We start from the raw sequence: 17508 nt of genomic DNA on the forward strand, positions 1-17508 counted from the left end.
CACAACCCTTATTGCAAACCATATCTGACAATAGATATTGAACAGGGAAGCAGGAAGGATCAATGTTTGTTGATTGGTAAGAAAATACAAGGCTGAGGCTGTTTGAAGAGCCTCCAACTTAAATTACTTCAGGATGTTCTTGGAACCAAAGTGTGAGGTTGAACAGATTATATGGAGTCGATCTGCAGGAGCAGATACATTTTTGAGTATAAAATATATAATAAGAGTTTTTATCAAACTTTAATTTTCTCCAGATAGTCATAATATCAATGTACAACTCTGTGTAAGAATAAACAAGGAGATGACTTCTTTCAAGTTCAACTGATGAAAAATTTGTTTTTAAATTATTTTCAGCAGCTGTCTGCTTCTTCAGCACACAGCATCATATCTATGTGAGCATTTACTGCCATCTGCTGATTGTTGCCTAAAGGTGCAGACGTATGAATGCACAGCACTGAATCTGTAGGAGAAGTAATAATAATAAAAATGCTTTTCCATTCTTGACCAAAACTATAAGACAAATGCTATGTTTGAATATAAAGTCCTGAATATTTTTTGTAATATGCGTGTAAAGTTAAGCTTATTGTTGCCTGTGTAATGCATGTCATTCCCATCGTCATGTGCCACCTAGTTGATCATTAACTGCGATGCTACATTTTAAAAGAATTGATCCCATGCATAGTTTTATTAGCGAGCCGTAGCACATGGTGCACAGTGCACAGCTCTGGCAGTTAATCTTCAACTCGGTGGTTAAATAAAGACGAGCTCAAAGTACCGAGTCATAGTATTCAGTCACATATTGCATACAGTCTGCAGGCACACTGCTGGAGCAACATGGCTGTGCGGCTCTTTGAGGGGAAAGATCATGCAGCGGCTTACCTGCAGTACAGAGTGGCACCCCAGGAGCTGGTCAGCACAGTTATGAACTTTATGGAGAAAAGGGTATGTGTTTATGCTTATGTGCTTGATAGCATTTGAACAAATCCTGTGTCTCTATCTATTAATGTTCTATTACATTCAGGCAGTTAAATGTACTCTAAAATCACAGCATTTCTCTTAGACACCAAAACCATTCAACCTTGCACTGGATGTAGGCTGTGGATCGGGGCAAGGGACGACCCTTTTGGCTCCATACTTCACCAAAGTGGTTGGAACCGACGTCAGCCCCGTCCAGATAGAGACAGCGCAAGCCAATAAGAACCCTCCAAATGTCTCATACAGGTGAAGGGGAACAAAATGTGGTGGATGTGAAATAAAGGCTGTGATTTAGATAAACCAATGTGTCAAAGGTTCTGTGCTTTCTTCAGCATCTTCATTATGTAATTATTTCGTTTTTTGGGGAAGTTCTTTAAGTAAAGGCTACATTACGTCAATCATTCCTTGATTGTTGTAGATGAAGATAGCTTTAGATAAACATGGTTGTAAGTTCTTTGCAAAGAGCTTACCACTTTGGGTAGCATTCTCAAACAAAACCATCATAGAAGATCAAATTCTAGTGTTACAGGGGTCACCGGTGGCCTCATATTATCCATGGGACGTGGCCTTGATCAGAAGCACTTGGACCCGCAATCAGTACCAGGCAAAGTGGTCTTCTATAAGTCCCACACCCACCTGTCAGACAGATATTGACACATATTGATGTTCTTAACTTCAGCAGGTTGTTTCATCCGATCTGAGGTTAGCATCATGAGAAGGTCTTAGGTTTGAATCCAGGCACGGGTCTTTTCTCCCCTTCACGGTCCAAAGACAAACATGGAGTGAGATTAGTTGATTATTCTAAATTGACCTTAGGTGGGAAAGTAAGCGTGAATGGCTCTTACTCTATGTGTTTGCCTAGCAAGAGATTAGTGACCTGTCCAGGGGGTGTTGAACCTGCAACACCTGGGATGGGCTCCACTCCCACTTTCTGACTTGGATGGGCTGCAAATGGATGAGTGGTTTTAAATTTTGAAAGAAAACTCCAGAGAAAAAAGTGGCGACATGTTTGCACTGCCCTTGGAGACTTGAGCCCTAAACTAAATTACCAGCATTGAATTATATTATTCCTCTACAAATGGAAGAGAATCCAAATAAGATCATCCACAAAAGCAAGAATATGCTTTGTTATTCAAAGCTTTTCCCTTATTCATCTCTCCCATCTATAATGGGCCCTATTTTTTCCTTGTCCTGACTCTGTTCACCTTAACATCAGGCAGTGTCCAGCAGAAGAGCTACCATTTACATCTGGAGAGGTGGACCTTTTGAGTGCCATGACAGCAGCTCATTGGTTTGATCACCAGCGGTTCCTCAAGGAGGCTGACAGGGTGCTGAAGCCTGGAGGCTGCCTGGCTCTCCTTAGCTACACCATGGACATGGAACTTGAGTACGGAGACATCTCCAGCACTCTCAATGACATATGCAAAGAGGTTCATCCCAAATCTAAAAGCTCATGTGCAGAAATAGAGTACTGATGTAGGTTTTCAGCCACTATAAATGAATGCTTTCCCCAAAAAGCTTTAAAGTTTGTCTTTGCTTTCTTTCTTTGTCCCACCAGTTTTATGGTGCCCTGCTTCCATTCCGAGATCCCTACATTGGAAAATCCTCTAAGAAGATCTACCTAGACATGTTCAACTCCTGCTCTTACCCAGACAAAGAGTGGTGAGTTCTCAGAAGCTTTGCCAGAAGTCGACTTCAGTTACGTTGACCAGAACATACTTATTTATGAGTCCAAATGTGTCCAGGAACGAGTGCCTGCAGACGAAAAGAACCCTGCCATTGAGTCAATATATTGGCATGGTGGAGACCTTCTCCAGCTACCAGAAACTGAAGAATAAGGACCCCGCCGAGGCCAAACATCTCTCTGACCATATCAGGAACAAGTGAGACATTGAACTTCACCAGTCTAGTCGTTAACTCCTGGCCTTGAACCCTCACCTCCCTTCACCTGGCGCTGACCGTTGATTCCTGTAATCTTCCCAGCTTAATTTATTTCTGATTATCAAACTGGCACAGTCTGGGGCATTAATCAGAAAAGCCAAACATTGCTTGACTAAGCTTAACTGTTGAAGGCTTTTACTGCTTTGATAATATAGCCCCCATTAATTCCCCCGCCAGTGACATGAGAGAATAGCTCAGCAAGCACAATATATGGAGGAGAATTGCTGAGCCATAACTTTTACATGGATATAAGTATGACATTGTATTTAATTACTGTTAAAGTTTGGGAAGATTTAAACAGTTTCACTTTGTTCTGTCTCTTTAAAGAGTTTCACCTGCATGTTTGCCTAATTTAATGAAGGATAGAGCCTCTGGAGGTTGCTGTTAATTTACAACTTCACATAATCTGTCATCCAATAGTTCCTCTAAATCATAATGAACCATTCTGTCTCTCTGTCTTTTATCCCAGGTTGATGTCTGCAATGAAGGTGTCCTCTCCTAAGACAGAAGTCATGATGATTATGCATTATTTCTACTGGCTGGCGTGCAAACCTTGATCACTCAGAATGCATGAATCCTGTTTAGGATTGCTTTCCAAGGTTTTTTAGCTCGTCACCACTTAAAACAAACAACTGCCTTGTTAGACCCTGATTTTTATTAAAGATTTTAACTCTAACAGAGTGCATTAGCAATTTTTTTTGTGTTATTTTTTAATTGTTTAGACCTACTGATGAGCGCCGTGTTGTACAAGCCTCACAGCGCTTCCTTTTTTTTTTATCTCTTTCTGAAAATGCAAATCAGAATTTTCTATTAATATTAACTCGAATCTGAATGAAATGAAGCTGCTCTTCAGTTAATTTTAGACTACTGACTATCAACTGCCTTATAGAAAATCTGAGAGTGAACACTAGATGGAGCCATTTTGTTGTAATGAAGTCCATGAAAATCTCGTGTGCAATCTTAAAATCTTAAGTTTGACAAGTATTGAGTGCACTTTTGTTTCTTTTTGTAATAAGTGAACTGCAGTAAAAGAAAAAGTTTCTTTAAGTGATGTGAAACCTCTGTGTACTGTAATGATATGAAATGTGAAGTTTATGAATATGTAAGTACCCCAGCCTCTATTTTCAAATTACAAGTTATTGAAGTATAAAATGATAGATAGATAGATAGATAGATAGATAGATAGATAGATAGATAGATAGATAGATTAGTTGAAATATCCTTAGTATCCTTAGTGGTTTGGTTTAAAAAAAAATATTACAACTTGCCTAATTAGTCACTGACAGACATAGATGTCTACAATACTATGATGCACTATGAGTCAACTGTTCTCTAGACAGTTGACTCATAGTGTGTTTTATTGTAATACCTGTATTAATGTTCCTAAATCATGCCTCTGGCACATGCCCTCCATGAACTTATAATGAAAAAAGACAAAAACAATAATTAAAAACAAACTAAACATTCTCAAACACTGAAATGAGAAAATTCACTTTGGAAACTAAATGAAATTACACCAAATTAAAAAAAACAACAACCTCAAAAAAAAAATAAAAACCATTTAGAAAATAGAAAACCATAACAACTCTGCACCACATGTTTTCAGTGACTGACCAGCTTATTTGTCTAATAAACTAGTTGTATCTGCTACTTTGTGGAAGTAGGAAGGGGAAGAGAATAATAACTTGTTAACAATAACTTTATTTGTAAAGCACTTTTCAAAACACAGAGTTAAAAAGTGCTGCATAGTTTGAAGCCACACATTGGACATACAGTGGGGCAAAAAAGTATTTAGTCAGCCACCGATTGTGCAAGTTCCCCCACCTAAAATGACGACAGAGGTCAGTAATTTGCACCAGAGGTACACTTCAACTGTGAGAGACAGAATGTGAAAAAAAAATCCATAAATCCACATGGTAGGATTTGTAAAGAATTTATTCGTAAATTAGGGTGGAAAATAAGTATTTGGTCAATAACAAAAATACAACTCAATACTTTGTAACATAACCTTTGTTGGCAATAACAGAGGTCAAACGTTTACTATAGGTCTTTACCAGGTTTGCACACACAGTAGCTGGTATTTTGGCCCATTCCTCCATGCAGATCTTCTCGAGAGCAGTGATGTTTTGGGGCTGTCGCCGAGCAACACGGACTTTCAACTCCCGCCACAGATTTTCTATGGGGTTGAGGTCTGGAGACTGGCTAGGCCACTCCAGGACTTTCAAATGCTTCTTACGGAGCCACTCCTTTGTTGCCCGGGCGGTGTGTTTTGGATCATTGTCATGTTGGAAGACCCAGCCTCGTTTCATCTTCAAAGTTCTCACTGATGGAAGGAGGTTTTGGCTCAAAATCTCACGATACATGGCCCCATTCATTCTGTCCTTAACACGGATCAGTCGTCCTGTCCCCTTGGCAGAAAAACAGCCCCATAGCATGATGTTTCCACCCCCATGCTTCACAGTAGGTATGGTGTTCTTGGGATGCAACTCAGTATTCTTCTTCCTCCAAACACGACGAGTTGAGTTTATACCAAAAAGTTCTACTTTGGTTTCATCTGACCACATGACATTCTCCCAATCCTCTGCTGTATCATCCATGTGCTCTCTGGCAAACTTCAGACGGGCCTGGACATGCACTGGCTTCAGCAGCGGAACACGTCTGGCACTGCGGGATTTGATTCCCTGCCGTTGTAGTGTGTTACTGATGGTGACCTTTGTTACTTTGGTCCCAGCTCTCTGCAGGTCATTCACCAGGTCCCCCCGTGTGGTTCTGGGATCTTTGCTCACCGTTCTCATGATCATTTTGACCCCACGGGATGAGATCTTGCGTGGAGCCCCAGATCGAGGGAGATTATCAGTGGTCTTGTATGTCTTCCATTTTCTGATGATTGCTCCCACAGTTGATTTTTTCACACCAAGCTGCTTGCCTATTGTAGATTCACTCTTCCCAGTCTGGTGCAGGTCTACAATACTTTTCCTGGTGTCCTTCGAAAGCTCTTTGGTCTTGGCCATGGCGGAGTTTGGAGTCTGACTGTTTGAGGCTGTGGACAGGTGTCTTTTATACAGATGATGAGTTCAAACAGGTGCCATTCATACAGGTAACGAGTGGGGGACAGAAAAGCTTCTTACAGAAGACATTACAGGTCTGTGAGAGCCAGAGATTTTCCTTGTTTGAGGTGACCAAATACTTATTTTCCACCCTGATTTACGAATAAATTCTTTACAAATCCTACCATGTGGATTCATGGATTTTTTTTTCACATTCTGTCTCTCACAGTTGAAGTGTACCTCTGGTACAAATTACTGACCTCTGTCATCATTTTAGGTGGGGGAACTTGCACAATCGGTGGCTGACTAAATACTTTTTTGCCCCACTGTAAATATAAATATCCTCATTTTATTATATCGTTATTTTATAATTTTTGCAAACAGTGGCCAACACTGCGCTCACGTGACAGATATTAAAGAGTCTGGAGACGTTTTGTGTTACTGCAAAATCATCTGTGAAGACTAGAGGGCAGCAGTTGTAGACGTGTCAGGTGCTTCTGCTCCTACTCGCACAAAAAGTCATGCTAGCAGCAGTCACAAGAACACTAGCAAAAAGCAAAACTGTAGGGATACGGAGAGAGCAATGCCCTGAGGTCTTGTTGTTGCCTCTCTGGCGCAGTTTTTATCACTGATTTGCACCAAACGACAGGACAGATTGATGCCGTTTAGCTGACTTTAACTGTCTTTGTGTTACGATAACTAAGTGCCTGCTTCATTGTAAATGTTGCCTCAAAAATGATTAATAAATACACTGTGGAATTTATTCAAAGGTAAACAAATATAGAGGAACTATAAAACTGTAACATTGTTTATTTTGGCTGTTAAAATTATTTCATACAGTTTCCTCTCTTCATCCTACATTTGTTTTCTAATTCCCGCTCTCCTTTTCATCTCTTCACCCTCCTCCGAATGGCTCCAATCACGTAAGTCTCTTCTACTGTCAGGTGTTATTTATGCAGATTGTTTGTAAGGGCCATGATGTCAGATGGTAATTAACATAAATGGCTTTAAAAGTCCACTGAATCCAATCTGACCCACTGGAAGGTTTTAGAAAATGTGAAGTAGAGGACACATTTTGAACTTTTAGCTGTATTGTCATAAGTTTTGCAGCTTTTCCTGTTGCTAAAAACTCGACCCACATTGCTGTTCATGCGACACCAAGGTAACTATGTAACTAATAAACAATTAAATAAATTCCTGTTTTTCCAATATCTGCTATAGAAATTTCTGTAAAAAGTGTTTTGTGTCCCTGACGTAGGCGTTTTCATAGAGGTGAACTTAGCCACCAGAAGTGACTGGACAGACAGTTTTAATACCAAATACAGAATTTATTTCTATTAACATCTTTCACAACATGCAATTGTTTCACTGCAGCTTCCAAATAGTCAATATGCTCAATATCAACACGGGAATATGAAAAGAAAATTAAAAGAGCATGCTTTATGCTTAAGAAATGTCTTCCGGAACGCTCTACAAGCCCAAACCTAACACTCTGACGGTCCCTATAGCATTCCCTGTGTGCGTTTGCTCCTCCACACCACTACAGCAGTCATGAGCAGGGTGACCAGTACAGGCACTGTGATAAATGGGGCGAGGATGCTAATCGGTGGGTCATGCAGGAGCCGACCAGTCAGAGCGCAGTCATGAAAGTAGATCTGATGAATCTCCATGAAGAAACGGTCGACTATCTGATTTGGCCAGAAGCAGTTTATCCTCAAGGCCACCTGGTATGTGCAGTTTGTGAGTCCCTCATAGATCCTGCAGAGGACAGCAGAGCACAGGCAGATTCATGCTGAACTTAGTATGTGTAATTAAAGAAAAGATGTTACTAAAGTTGATCCTTTTTCTGAATGTTTGGTGAAACATTTTAAAGTAATCAAGCTGAAAACCCAAATTGTTACAGAAATATCGGCTGGAATCTTGTGATGTCTTTGAAACGTCCTTTCAGAGAGGGAATAGAGCAGGGTATTCCTGTTGGTGGGGAGAAAAAAAGGCAAAAGAGTGTCTAGAATTACCAGTGGGCTTAACACTGCTAAATATAACTGCTAAGTAGTGAGGAGCAGAGGAAATGGAGATGCATACCAACAGGGTACTGCCCTTAGTACAGCATTGCACCATACCAGGAGAGATTCTGTTCCAGACGGCCACTGTGCCTAACTCTGTTTCTGAATGTGAAGTGATCACAAAATCCAACCCTTTAACCCTCTGAGGTGTGAGCCTAAGCCTGCCGTACCGTACAGAAAGGCAAAAACGGGCAAAACTTGATCTTCTTGTTTACGGTTAGTTAGGCTTAGGTTTGGGGTCAGCACCAACGACGACTTCGACAATGGCCATCCTGAGATGGTTTAATGAAGCAGCTGTGGCTCAGTAGGTACAGCAGGTGATCTCTTAACTGGAGGGTTGGTGGTTGGATCCCTAGCTGCTCCAACCTGTTTGTGAACTGTTGTTTTACTTCCTTAATTTGCCTTTTCTCCCCCTTTGTGACTGTCGTCCCTGGGTCACTGATTTCCCCTATATCTCGTTAGTTCCTTGTGTATTTATAGCGTTGCATTACCTTTGTCATTTATCAGTCCTTCTCCCTCATCACCAAAAGGTTTTCCTGTGCCTCAGCAGCTACGTTTACATGTACCTTGTATTACGATTCTAATAAGGTCCAGTGCTGAAACTTTCAGAGACAGAAGCACAAACGTTTTCATAAATAATAAACAACTCAGGGTTTAGTATCTCGCTCAAGGTTACTTGGACATGTAGGTTGGAAAAGCCAGGGACCATGACCCGCTCATGCCCCTTGCTGTGGAGCAGTTGTGGTTTAGAAGGTAGAGCGGGTCATCCACCAATTGAAAATTGGGTGATATGATCCCCAGATAATCGAAGTATCCTTGGGTGAGATACTAAACTCTGAGTTCCTTCCGATTCTTCTATCGAAGTGTAAGTGTGTGCATGACCAAAGGCATTTATGAATGCATGTGAGACTGGGAGAATGTGGCTTGCAGTAAAAATTGCTTTAAATGCTCAGTTAAAGAGGAAAGGCGTCATACGAGTACTAATCCATTTACCATCTGTGAAGTTTGTTTAAAAAAATAAACACAAAAAAAGTGAGAGAATTTAGAGCCACACGATGGCAACTACTGCGCTGAACAGGTGATGGATATCTGACAACAGGAAGATATGATCAGACTGGTGCCAGAAGTAAAATAGCCACTGAAGAAGATGAAAGCGCTTCATCACTTTATCAGGTCTCATGCTGTTACAATTCGGTGGCTGCGCATTGGAGCAAAGGAAATGAACGTCAAAATGCTAAACTTTCAGCTTCAAAACATCGGTCCATAAACCAGACGATGACAACTGTCTTATATTCAGTACACGACTGAAGTGGAGTCCACGTCATACCTAATTAAGGAAAGCTATAACAGGAGTAAAAAGACTGATTGTATTGAAATGAGCAATGGTACATGTCTGGTCTTTGAATTCATGTTTTACTTGTCATTATTACTATACAGCCCGAATCCACAAATATTTTTTCAATACTTGTAATTTTCTCTGTACCGGCTGTTTTCCTGTGAGCCTGAACAGTGGCGTCAAACGTTGTTGCTAGGAGTTTGGTGATGCAACTGCCAGCCCCTCCAACTGCCTGTGCAAATTCTTTATGAGTTACAACTGAGCACACATATCCATGGACACACACACACACACACACACACACTCACTCACACACACACACACACACACACACACACACACACACACACACACACACACACACACACACACACACACACACAGAGCACCACCCCCAGTTATGTGCTGGACCAAGTGAGGACTGTGAACCAGGAGGGAAATCACACAGTTTTGACAGCAGCTTCTTCTTTGCGTCCCCCGGCTCCCTTCATCCTCCTGTCTGACTCACTCCCTGACTGTCAGGGTTTGGAAACAAAGCCACCAAGTACTGAGACGATATAATGGCCAACAAATACAGTAAAGCTTTCCCCTGGTGTTGGTGCATGAGAGAGTAAACCGATAAACAGATAGATAAACAAGTTTTTTGCCTCTAATGAGCTCAGAAATACCAGTCTGTCAGTGCACCTGCTAAGATATTAGTACTCACTTAGAGGTGAATGATATAAACACGAGGCCTTAATGTTGGCATATTAAAGACTTATATAGTCTGGGTGTGAATCCAGAACACTGCCATCAGCTGCTTCTTATAGCTGTTTAACTGCGAAATGACTGAGATATCAAAAATCCTCATGCACATGACAGCATGAGGACTTCAGCTTTTCTCACCATCATTCTTCTGTTACACTGATGCCAACCCACTTTACTCTCTTCCAAAGAGCCAGACTTTCTTGTGATATTTTTAAAGTGTTCTTGAGCAACAGTTCTCCAGGCTTTCTGAAGGTCTTTCAAAAGTTTTTCTTTGTACAATGGCTGCTTTTCACTCATTTCAGTCCAGTTCCTGGGAGCCATCCAATCACTGAGGATGTAAGAGTGGACAACAGAAGACGTAGCAGGCCTAAAAACTATTTATAGCACACAAACAATATTTAAAATTCATGCCCTTAAGAAGTGTCAGGTCTTTAAGAGATACATCTGTGCCTTCAGCTCATTTATCTACTGTTCACTGAAGCCTCATCAAAAATGGTCTAAGTGGAAGGGTGGCTTCAGTGACAACAGGTCTGATGGAGTGATGAATCCACATATGACACTCCAGCCAGTGGTGTTTGGGATCTTGTAAAAATTTTTGGAGTTATGAATGCACAAAAGTACCATCAGGTTTTTATACACCATGTAATATCATCTGGAAAGCATCTGACTGGCAACAGCTTCATTTTTCAGCATGACAATGATCCCAAACATACTGCCAATGCAGTAAAAGACCTGTATAAAAAAAATCACACACAACACACGTAGACATTGAGGGCTAGCAGGAGGGACTATGCGCTTACCTGCTGCTCTCTGGCAGGTAGCTCCATGCCCTCCTGGGTTTTAAATGCACCTTAGAACACACATGCATCAACACTACAATGAGCGGGTGGAGGGAGGTTTGGAGTCTTCTCTCACCCCCATTCTCTGCGGCCTGCTGGAGCGGGGGGGCTAGGAGGAGGAGTTGGCCGTCCGACTGCGGTCTGGAGTGTGGGGCCTCCCTGCTGCTGCGGAGTCGGGGCGGTCTGCCTCCCCCCACCGCAGGGAAAAGGGTAATACCACCTGGGTCTGGGTGCAGTTCCCCCTCCAGGGGCAAGGGTACCTAGACCCGGTTTGTAGAGTACGCTTGGGGAGTGTGATCGTGTGTACAGCGTCTCTTTATGTCTGTCTCCACGTTGGTTGAGTGTGGAGTAAGTGCATATGAGAGCATGAGGGTGGGAATGGATGTTTGTGTCTGTGTGTGCCTGTATGTCTGTGTCTATATGTCAGGTCGGGTATCAGGCGCCACCTCTCTGGGGACATCTCAGGCCCTCCAAGGTTTGGAGGCCTATCTCCCCCTACCACCACTTCCCCTGCCAGTGGCGGACCCCCTCAGACATCGGTGCGTTGGTGGTTCTTTGTGTCCGGGGGTGGGCGTCCAGGTACACACCGGCTCACTCCTTGGCGGCCGCTTATCGGGGCCTGGAGCCTGGGGCTCGCTCGGGCCACTTCGGAGGTGGGGTGCCCCCGGCCTCTCGGCCTGGGGCTCGGTCACTCAGGCACGGCTGGCTGCCGGCGGAGCTCACGGGCGCGTCACTGCAACTCCCCCTGGCTTCTGCTCCGCGGCTGCTGAGTGAGCCCTCATCTGGGACTCTCCTCAGCTCTTTCTGGGACAGTGGTGTGGCTGCCCCTCTGTTGGTCTTCCTTGGTCTCTTGTGTTCTGGGGGCCTCTGGATGTCTGGAGTTTTGATCTCCTCCATACCTGCTTCATGCCCTGGAGGACGGGGCTGTGGCCCCCCCACACCCTCTAGCAGATCATTACATGAAGGAACCTTTTAAAAAAACAAGCGCGTCCATGCTCACAGGTGTACACACAGGTGATCACACCCACAAACTACACCCTTTTTGGCTCCTACCTCAAAGCACACTGTGTTCTGTTGATCTTATGTGCTGCACAATAATGTTTAATATTTAGTATTTACTGTCATATTCCCATATATCATTGTGATGTTGTTTATTCTATTACTCGTTCTCTTCTGCTTGTTTTCTTTTTTCTTTCTCAGCAGGTGATCCAGGTGATCGATATATGCATTTTATATTTCTTTTTTTTTCTTTTTTTTCTGCCCGTTCTGTTGGTTTTTGTCTTTTGCCCTTCTCCCCCGTCCCTCTTCTCAGGTGTTTCTCTTTCCCTCTTTCTTTCTCCCCTTCTTTCCCCCAGTCAAGTCTGTCCCGTATTCAGTAAGTGAAAATAAAATAAACAAAAGGTGAATCAAATGGACCATTACGGCAAGGCTGGGATGGTCAATTTGTTAAAGTAAATCCGTTGGGCATCTTTCTTTGCCTTTAGACAACAATTCTGATGGCAAAAGAGCCAAACGGGACAGGCAAAAAGAAAAAAAAAAATCACACACAGTGGAACACGACTTCAATATCACTGAAGCAGTGTGGGGTCATGTTGACAGAGAACAGAACAAAAGGCAGAGACACGCAAAGAAGAGCTTTGAATGTTCTTCAAGAAGCCTGGAGAACTATTCCTGAAGACGACTTAAAGATATGACAAGAAAGCTGCCTAAGAGAGTTCAGACTGTGCTGAAGAATAAAAGTGGTCACACCAAATATTCACTTTCAAGCCCATTAGCTTACATGTGCTTACATTAATGCTGTATTTACATGTGTGTTTGCACATTTCAATAAATCACTGCACCTATTTCCTACTTTCAAGGCAAACAATTTAAAAATATGAGGAGTGGCTCAAGGCTCAAGGAACTCTGCTGTATGTAACAGCAACGTAATTATTTATTGAATTTAGCATAAGACAGCAAGTCAAAAAATCTCATTAAACTGATCTCAAAGCCAGCCAAAATAAGCTAACTGTTCAGTTGATATTGTTCTAATTGTGTACCTGGCAAACTAAGTTGCTCCACCCTGGCTACAGCCGCTGCTCCATCTGTAAGCTGCTTTGCAACACACAATATCTGCTGTTTACCAGGGTCTGTGTGGAGGTTGTGACTCTATAAATTGCAATTTTTTTTGACTTACAAGTACAGATTCATGCAGGAAAATTTGTGATTTTATGTCCCACCATGCGTTTCTTCCCTTTTGCATGTTCGAGTCAGTGAACTCACTCCATTGTGTCCTTCCAGCTGCACCATAAACCTCGATCCAGATTTTCCATGTTGAATGTGAAATTGGCCAAGCAGAGATCATTGATAAGAAACGTGTAGACTCCCCTGTTACAGCCAGACACTGATGCAAGGACTTGAGCTACAAAGTAGAAACAGAAGTAAGACAAAAGTATTTTAAAAAAATTAAAAAAATATCTGTACAGAATATATATCTGTAGCAGCATATGTTTGTGCAGCAAACAAGGTCATGTCCTGGCAATGGTAATTCCTACTGGGCCATTTCTTCCCTATTAGACTGTTACTTTCACTAAGAAAAGATTTTAATTTGCAGGCAAAGTCCCAATCCCATTTGTTTACTTCAGAGATGCGTGTAAACAGCCTCTAAACGTGGAGGCAGACCGCGGCCATCCCGCAGGACTCGAGGCTGAATGTAGCACCACGGAGGAGTACAGTAGGAGAGGGAGGCTTAATCTGGTGTAAAACGCCTGCGTGGAAACAAACAGGTTGTTGTTACGATCGAGAAACATGGTGGATCTCCAGCCTGTTCGGGCCAGATAAGGGCCGACTGTGTGCCCATTATATTTGCTCTGTCCCTGCTGGCTCTCCCTGCACTCAAAGGAAGACTGAATGTGTTGACACGGGAGCTTCAAAAGAGATGCTACAAAAGAAGAATGTGAGAAACTGTTGTGGCAAAGCAAGATCTGAACGAACGCACAGTAATCTCCTGAAAAAGGAGTGAATATTAGCTTGTCTATCATCTACAGTCATGTTTCACCAGCCTGTGATGGCAACTGCCGCTTGGAGGATTCACAGTTGCCCCTCAACTTGGCTGTTAACCAGCATTGTATTTGGATTACAATTTCCAGGAAAATGGAGGCATAGTTTGACAAATGTTCTTCTGACTGAAGGTTTATGCTCTATTGACTTTCTGCCTTCAACCCTGTTAGGTTAGGAAACATGCATCAGTCCAATGGGAATCTTAAATTCTGTCAGCGTCTCTGAGACTCAACATTTATGGATTTTAAAAGCTGATTCTCATGAATATTAGATGATGGGATTTGAAATCATTTCCACAAATATTAATGATCCATGCTGACATTAACCCTTTAAAAAAGAGGCTGACCTAAAGCAACAGAAGACCCTACTGGGTGCCAGTCTTGTCAGTAAGAACAGGAAACTGAGGCTACAGTTTGTGTGGACTCAGAAAAATCAAACAATCGAAGACTGGAAAATGTTGCCTGGTCTGATGAGTGTCCATTTCTGCTCGGATTTTGATGTCAGCTAATGAAAGCATGGCGCCATCCTGCCTCGTATCAACAGTTAAGGTTGCTGCTGGTGGTGTTATTGTGTGGGGGATATTTTTGTATTTGACTGAAGAACCTTTAAGCACCACAACCTACTCACATATTGTTGGTGATGTTTAGTAATTACAAATTCCCAACTGAATTTAGATTAGACTACTTCTTCTCTATAGTTTTTTCAAGTTTCAGCTCATTTTTGTAGGTTTCAGTAATTGTTTTTTCCTGGTAAGTTTATATCTAAATTCCTATTTCAAGTGAAATTCAACAAAAGCACAGAGTTCCTTTTGTAAATTATGGTCCCAAATGAAACACATCTTTTTCCCGAAAGCAACTGCTGAACCCACAACCGCTACATCATTCTTTAATAGTATATGGTCTTTCCTTCTAGATGAATTTAACGAATTCCCAGTGTGTTTCTGGATCAATATTCCCAAAAGTTTCCCAAGAATTTCTTATTAGAGGTTCAAGCAATGTTGGAGACATAATCCACTTTACTCTCTAACATATCACATGAGTCATATGGTATCACGTTTGCCTTCATTTTCAAACATTGAAACAAAGTTATTGAAAATGTAAAACCATGAAATGCACTTCTTCACACAGCTGCTACTTATGTTTTTTTCTTTTTGACTGGTTACGTTCAATGACAATGGCCTGCTGAGCATGCAAGAAGGTATATGAGGGCAAATGCTAGTGAAATGTAAGGTTGAGTGAATAATGGTGGGTTTTTCAGAATTTCTTCCAGAAACAAAGCACATAGAGCATAGTGAACTTTTAACAAACAGATCAAGTCTATTCATAGACATTATCGAGAAACCCAAGAAAACAAAATCCCAACTTACCTCGTCCTTTTTTCTGCCATAAATCAACCAAGCCTTGTTAATAATTTCTAAATAGACTAACATTTCAAAGACCTGCTTTTTTTTTGTCAAAGAAAAACATAAACAAGGTTTAAGTTGAATCCACCTATAGCGACTCTCTGCCTGAGTACCATGGACTCACCTGCCATCAGCAGCACAAACCCTGCTTTCAGGAGCAAGGCGGTCTCCAGAGCCATGCTGAACACAAACCCCAAAAAGTTTCACGCGCTCTGCTCACTCCCCGGAGATCAGCGGCAAAGCCTCATTCTAACTCCAATAGCCAGAGCCAGTGAGTCGGGAACGTCACGGTGCCACCACGTTAGAAACAAATTAACCGCAGTTCACGGTGTGCTGTCAACAAGAAGGCGGCAACTGATTGTGTGTAAAAGCCCCCCTGACCTTTCTCTGTGGCACCCTCCTTTCCCCTCCTCGCTGCAGCCCTAATCATAGAAGCGCTGCTTGTCATCTGAGCCCCTTGTCCGGCTGCTTTCTGGGTGGAACTGCTCACAGGGGACAAAACAAAGTCAGATACCAAAATTAGTTCAGTGTACAGTGCATGCTTTATAGCAGCAATTTAGAGTCTGGAAAAAACACTGCTGTTTTAATCCCTCAGTATTTACGTTTTTGTTGAATAATCCAATTATAACCATTTAACATCTAGAATTTGGATGGTTTTCTTTCATATATACATGACTCTCACAGCAGAGGCCAACTGTGAGGTAGCATGTCATCAGACTCATCACGACTCTTTAATTAAATGTCACATTTTCCCCATTCCTTATTTGTATTAGGATTAATGCATTAGTGTGAATACCCAGAGACATCCCCGGCGGTGGGCTCACACTGGGACCCCATTTCACAGCAGCAGCACACAAAGGCAGAATTCCCATTTTCATGTCACACTCGTATCGGCACAAATCTCATGCAGCTCGCAATGTCTATAATTGAATGTTTTATCTGAGGAATTTTGCACAGGAACAGATTGATTAGTATTCTCAGCGCTGCTCTGCATTGTGCTGCCACCCAGCGTGGCTGTCTCTGCCGATGGGTGTGTGAGAGAGTAATCCAGTGGCTCCGATGAGTGTTTTCATGTGGCTGACTTTACAGAGTGTAGACTGACAGAGTGCAAGCTGCATCTTCTTTAAGTTTGTAGGTATTGTGGAGCTAAAAAGCTTTTGTTCATTTTGGTGTTTGATAGTGAATTTGTTCATTTCCATGTCTGCAAACAGCAAATCTTAATCATGAAACAAAATGCTAATACTTAAAAGGTACTGTAAGTATTTTTGAGGTTATTTAATAACATTTATTACATATAACTTATGTAACATATAGCATATATTTAATAACACAGAAGATAAAGACATAAAAACCTGTGTGGGCAAAAAATGCCTTAAAACAAAACAAAGCAAAACAAAACACCAATTAAGTGTTGGCCTTTGTGAATAGAAAGATTATGACTCTTTTTTTCCCCCCTTAGTGTGTGCACAGATGTAATTATTCTCAAGTCAGCAGGCAGCTGGTCCAAAATAACAGAACCACAGTAACTGAATGCTCAGCTTATTGTCAGCAGATTAGACACATGACTCTATCGTCTCTGGACAGCTGACAATTACTGGCTAAACAATAATAACAGCTAGTTACAAGTTAAGGTAATTATTAGGCTTGGATGTCCTAAAAGTAGCACTTTCCTTCTAAAAAAAAACATGTGATTACATTTTCACATGACAGTTTTTTCAATTAGTCCAACAATGTTAGCTCTGCTTCAAAAAACTTTTCATCAATGCCAGCTAACAGCAGCTAACAGAGGCTAACAGCAACACACAGAGGCTAACAGCAGCTAACATAGGCTAACAGCAGCTGACAGCAACACACGGAGGTTAACAGCAGCTAACAGAGGCTAACTGCTATTCTTGCTGTTAGAAAGGTTCAGCACATCCTCAACAACTCATTCAGTATCAGTGTCATCAGAAGTGAGCTTCACAGACCCATCAACTTGTATTGGACTCTTTACAGCCTCCTAAATATGCAGATGTGAACATCCAGATACTGTCCACATCTGTATATTTAGGCCGAGGTAAACAGCAGACTGACAGCTTACACTCATTACAGATCAACATTAACCATCCAACATGTTATT

The 17508-nt window shown here is 41.9% G+C and overlaps 2 protein-coding genes across 2 annotated transcripts; one reads left to right on the top strand and one right to left on the bottom strand.

The window, feature by feature from the left end:
• The first annotated feature begins 789 nt into the window (after window positions 1-789).
• On the top strand, window positions 790-4032 carry si:ch211-93g23.2 (putative methyltransferase DDB_G0268948). Its single transcript, XM_004562562.4, has 6 exons — window positions 790-942; window positions 1061-1221; window positions 2192-2405; window positions 2534-2637; window positions 2721-2858; window positions 3386-4032. Exons 1-6 carry the CDS (start codon window positions 835-837, stop codon window positions 3471-3473), a joined length of 813 nt encoding a protein of 270 aa, XP_004562619.1. The 5' UTR covers window positions 790-834; the 3' UTR covers window positions 3474-4032.
• A 2231-nt stretch (window positions 4033-6263) lies between these two features.
• LOC101467412 (receptor activity-modifying protein 1) lies at window positions 6264-15811 on the bottom strand. Its single transcript, XM_004562563.5, has 3 exons — window positions 15514-15811; window positions 13211-13349; window positions 6264-7721 (listed from the first exon to the last, which is right to left on the bottom strand). Exons 1-3 carry the CDS (start codon window positions 15566-15568, stop codon window positions 7466-7468), a joined length of 450 nt encoding a protein of 149 aa, XP_004562620.1. The 5' UTR covers window positions 15569-15811; the 3' UTR covers window positions 6264-7465.
• Between the last annotated feature and the right edge of the window lie 1697 nt (window positions 15812-17508).

The sequence above is a fragment of the Maylandia zebra genome, linkage group LG23 (assembly GCF_041146795.1).
Source record: "Maylandia zebra isolate NMK-2024a linkage group LG23, Mzebra_GT3a, whole genome shotgun sequence".
Taxonomy (NCBI): domain Eukaryota; kingdom Metazoa; phylum Chordata; class Actinopteri; order Cichliformes; family Cichlidae; genus Maylandia; species Maylandia zebra.

Coding starts and splice junctions, on each gene's coding strand:
- si:ch211-93g23.2 (XM_004562562.4), top strand. CDS start 835: ATGGCTGTGCGGCTCTTTGAGGGGAAAGATCATGCAGCGGCTTACCTG. Junction 2,406..2,533: donor TCAATGACATATGCAAAGAG/GTTCATCCCAAA, acceptor TTGTCCCACCAG/TTTTATGGTGCCCTGCTTCC. Junction 2,859..3,385: donor TCTGACCATATCAGGAACAA/GTGAGACATTGA, acceptor CTTTTATCCCAG/GTTGATGTCTGCAATGAAGG.
- LOC101467412 (XM_004562563.5), bottom strand. CDS start 15,568: ATGGCTCTGGAGACCGCCTTGCTCCTGAAAGCAGGGTTTGTGCTGCTG. Junction 13,350..15,513: donor GTTTGTGCTGCTGATGGCAG/GTGAGTCCATGG, acceptor TCTACTTTGTAG/CTCAAGTCCTTGCATCAGTG. Junction 7,722..13,210: donor AGCTGGAAGGACACAATGGA/GTGAGTTCACTG, acceptor TGTCCTCTGCAG/GATCTATGAGGGACTCACAA.